Source organism: Otolemur garnettii, unplaced genomic scaffold (assembly GCF_000181295.1).
Source record: "Otolemur garnettii isolate 467f Iridium unplaced genomic scaffold, OtoGar3 scaffold00058, whole genome shotgun sequence".
Taxonomy (NCBI): Eukaryota; Metazoa; Chordata; class Mammalia; order Primates; family Galagidae; genus Otolemur; species Otolemur garnettii.
Window position 1 is genome coordinate 10,187,971 of NW_003852453.1, and position 3,301 is coordinate 10,191,271.

A 3,301-nucleotide genomic window follows, 5' to 3' on the forward strand; every position below is an offset into this window, starting at 1 on the left:
CTCAATGACTGTTTTAGTAAATTGGCTGAACTATACAACTATCCTGACCACCTAGTTTGAGAACATTTCTAGCTCCCCAGTAAGATCTCTCAGGCTGGGTGACACTCCCCCTCCATCGCTACCCCCCCGGCCCCAGCCGACCACAAATCTGCTTTCTGTGTCTATGGATTTGCCTTCTCTGGACGTTTTATATAAATGGATCAGACAACAGGTGGGGTTTTAGGTCTAGTTTCTTTCATGCAGCAGAATAAACGTTTTGGAGGTTCATCCACCTCCTAGCACGTACCAGTATTTAATTTCTTTTTATTGCCTGAGAGTATTGCACGGTATAGATACATTGCAGTTGTTTTTATCCACTTACTAGTCAGTGGACGCTGGGACTTACAGCCACTTTGGGGCTGTAAACAATGTTGCTATGAACATTGGCACGCAAGTCTTTATGTGGACATGTACTTCCATTTCTCTCTGGAAGATTCCTAGGGGTAGGATTTTCCATATGACCCAGTGATATGGAAAGTTTGTTTCACTTTTTAAGAAGCTGCTAAATTGTTTTGCAAAGTAGCACCCCATGCCTTGACCTGGGTAGTAGTTACAGGGGGTCTTGCTTTATAATTATTAGTTATATATCTATGCCTGTTCTATATTTTCTCCTATTTTATAATTTTTTAAGAGTCAAAAAATAAATTGGGGGAGGAGTCACAAGTGGAGTCAACTCTGGAAACGTTTTTTCTGTAAGGGGCAGGACTTGGAGCTATGCAGAGCATTGGAGGAGAAGCAACCGGGAACCCCAATCCTGCAGGAATCTCATGGTAGGGGCCCTAAGATCACTTAGATTCAGGACCTGGGTAGGCATGTGCGAGGCATATGCCAATATATGCAAATAAGTTTAGCTTTTCTAGGTTTCCTCACCTTGGGCTCTGTCTCTCATGGTTCTGATCAGGTTTAATAAGCAAACCCCAGGGCTTTGCTGGGCTCAGGCCCTCACAGCCTGACTTTCCAGGGAGGGAGGAAGCGTGCAGTCCTTCAGGCAGCTGGGGTGGAGTATCACCTGCTAATCCCTGGCCTGCTGAGTCCACCACTCTCCCTGATCCCCTCGAGCTCACCCTGGATACTGGCCACAGCTAATCTCCACCTCCTAGGGATCCAAGGGCTGGGCAGTGCTCTCTTCCCTGAAGTTTGCAGGGTGGGAAGGGCCCTCTCAGCTCCCAGACACCCTTAATGCAGGGCCTAGAACACTTTCCAACACAGAAGGGAGACATGAGGCTCTAAGAGAGACAGAATATAATCCACAGTCACACAGACTGCCTGGCGGGGGCTCAGCAGCCATCCCTGGCCTGCCCTGGCCTGGCTACCTTCAGGAAGCCCCAGCTCCCTCTCTGACACTTCCCAAGATGCCTGGCCTGTGCCGAAGCCTGAGAAACCACAGCCTTCAGGAAGGCTGAAAGGAAGTGCCCAGTGCACAGGAATTCTGGCTGTGGGCTCTTCTCAGAGCCTGTGGTTGCCAAGGTTGCCAAGGAGTGGGTGCCTCACAATCAGGCTGCAATGGGCATTGTCTCTGCACAATGATCCTGCATTCTGTTGCTGTATGCTGCTGGTCCAGCCTGACCTCTCTTCCTCTTCTGCCTGTTGAGCAAAGAGCTGAAAGTCCTCATAAGTTTGTACATGTGGGCCTGTACCTTGCAGGTGAGGTAGCTGCTGTCAGTGAGTCAGAATCTTGGGGCCCTCTCTTCCCCATCTCTGGGCTCCACCTCCCTGCCCCTCCCTAGGCAGACCCAACCCCTGGGCAGTTTCCCCATGATTTGTCATAACTACTGTCTGTGCCTCCAGTGTTCAAGGCCCTCTTTCCTCCTGCCTACCGATCTCCCACCTTCATCTCTCACTTCTAACTCGGGTCAGGAAGGAAGCAAGCTGAACCAACAAATTCTCACTAAAATGTAAATGACTGAAAGTCTCCTGGGAATATCTGCTTTCTAAAGGGAGGTACTGAGTAACCAGCAATGTTTTTCTAGTTCAAGTCTACCATGTCACTCCCCTTCCTTAAAACTTTCCTATGTCTCTCTAGAATTTTGAAATGCCAGGTATCTTACTAAGGCAAGTCCACAATTATTCACTCAGCAATATACAGCATACCAAGCTACATTCTGAGTCCACTTCTGCCCTTTCCTGCTTCTTACTTCAAAATAGACTCAAATGCCACCTCTTCTAGACCATTCCTTGAAGGCCCCAACCCCAGCCTCCATACCCACAACCTGCACTGACCTCTCCACAGCCCCTAGCATATCCTGTGTGTGTGTCTGGGAGGGGGAGGTCCGTCTGTCGTCTGTGTGTTCCTGCCACCACATGCTGAGCTCCTAAAACATTTCCTGGCACACAGTAGGTGCTCAGTAAGTGTTTGACAAGTAAACAAATCAGCACTGGCTAAGATTCTATCCCTACATGGAATGGCATCTGGCTAGTGTGAGCCCAGGGTGGGCCCCTTAGTACCCTCTGCTCCCCAGCTATGGCCCACATCATCAACCTGGTGCCCTGGGATGATGGTTGCACACACACGTGTGCAGCCCCTGTCATCCCGCTCCCCCTGGAGCGGCAGCGCAACCAGCTGGCCAGTGTGAAACAGCAGCTTTACCACCCAGCGCTGCCCACCCTGCGCCGCATAGACATGGACAACGTCAAGTCCTGCCTTACGGATGAGCATTGCCAGACCACCACCTACTGCCGGAAAGGTCAGGCCATGGCGCTGCATCCCCCTCTGGGCCTCTGGGGAAGGGGCAAAGGTTTGGAGGGAAGCTATCTCAGAGGGAAAAGCCGTTAAGTGGCAGCTGAAAGGATCAAAAGGGTCAGACCTGGCTCTGCTGCTCGCTTCCCAGGAAACCCCAGAAAGGTCTGAGCCTCTGTTTCCTTATCAGCATAGTCCTTAAGGGAAGCTGGATATTGGTGTGCTCCCACTTAAAGAACACAATGAAAGAAAGAGCATATGGCACACCTGTTGGGTGCGGGACTCCAAAACAAGAGGGACTCTAACAAATGCAAAATTGTAACCTACTTGTTTGTATCCTCATATTAATCAGAAATAAAAATAAAATTATAAAAAAAAAAGAGGACAGACCCTGCCTCACAGAATTAAAAGGAGCAAAGGCATGACAAGCAGTTAAAGCTCAACCAATGGCCAGCCATGGAGCTCAGGCCTGTAATCCTCACACTCTGGGAAGCTGAGATGGAAGGATCATTTGAGCTCAGGAGTTCAAGACCAGCCTGAGTAAGAGTGAGATCCTGTCTCTACTAAAAGTAGAAAAATCTAGCT

At 49.5% G+C, this 3,301-nt stretch overlaps 1 protein-coding gene across 1 annotated transcript in view; it reads left to right on the plus strand.

Moving 5' to 3' along the window:
* The first annotated feature begins 1,511 nt into the window (after positions 1-1,511).
* The window catches only part of TEPP (testis, prostate and placenta expressed), a 9,364-nt gene continuing 7,574 nt past the window's right edge, over positions 1,512-3,301 (plus strand). Inside the window, exons 1-2 of the mRNA XM_003792584.1 lie at positions 1,512-1,701; positions 2,499-2,723. Coding sequence (XP_003792632.1) covers positions 1,563-1,701; positions 2,499-2,723 — 364 coding nt within the window. The 5' untranslated portion in view covers positions 1,512-1,562. The remainder of the gene's footprint in view (positions 1,702-2,498; positions 2,724-3,301) is intronic.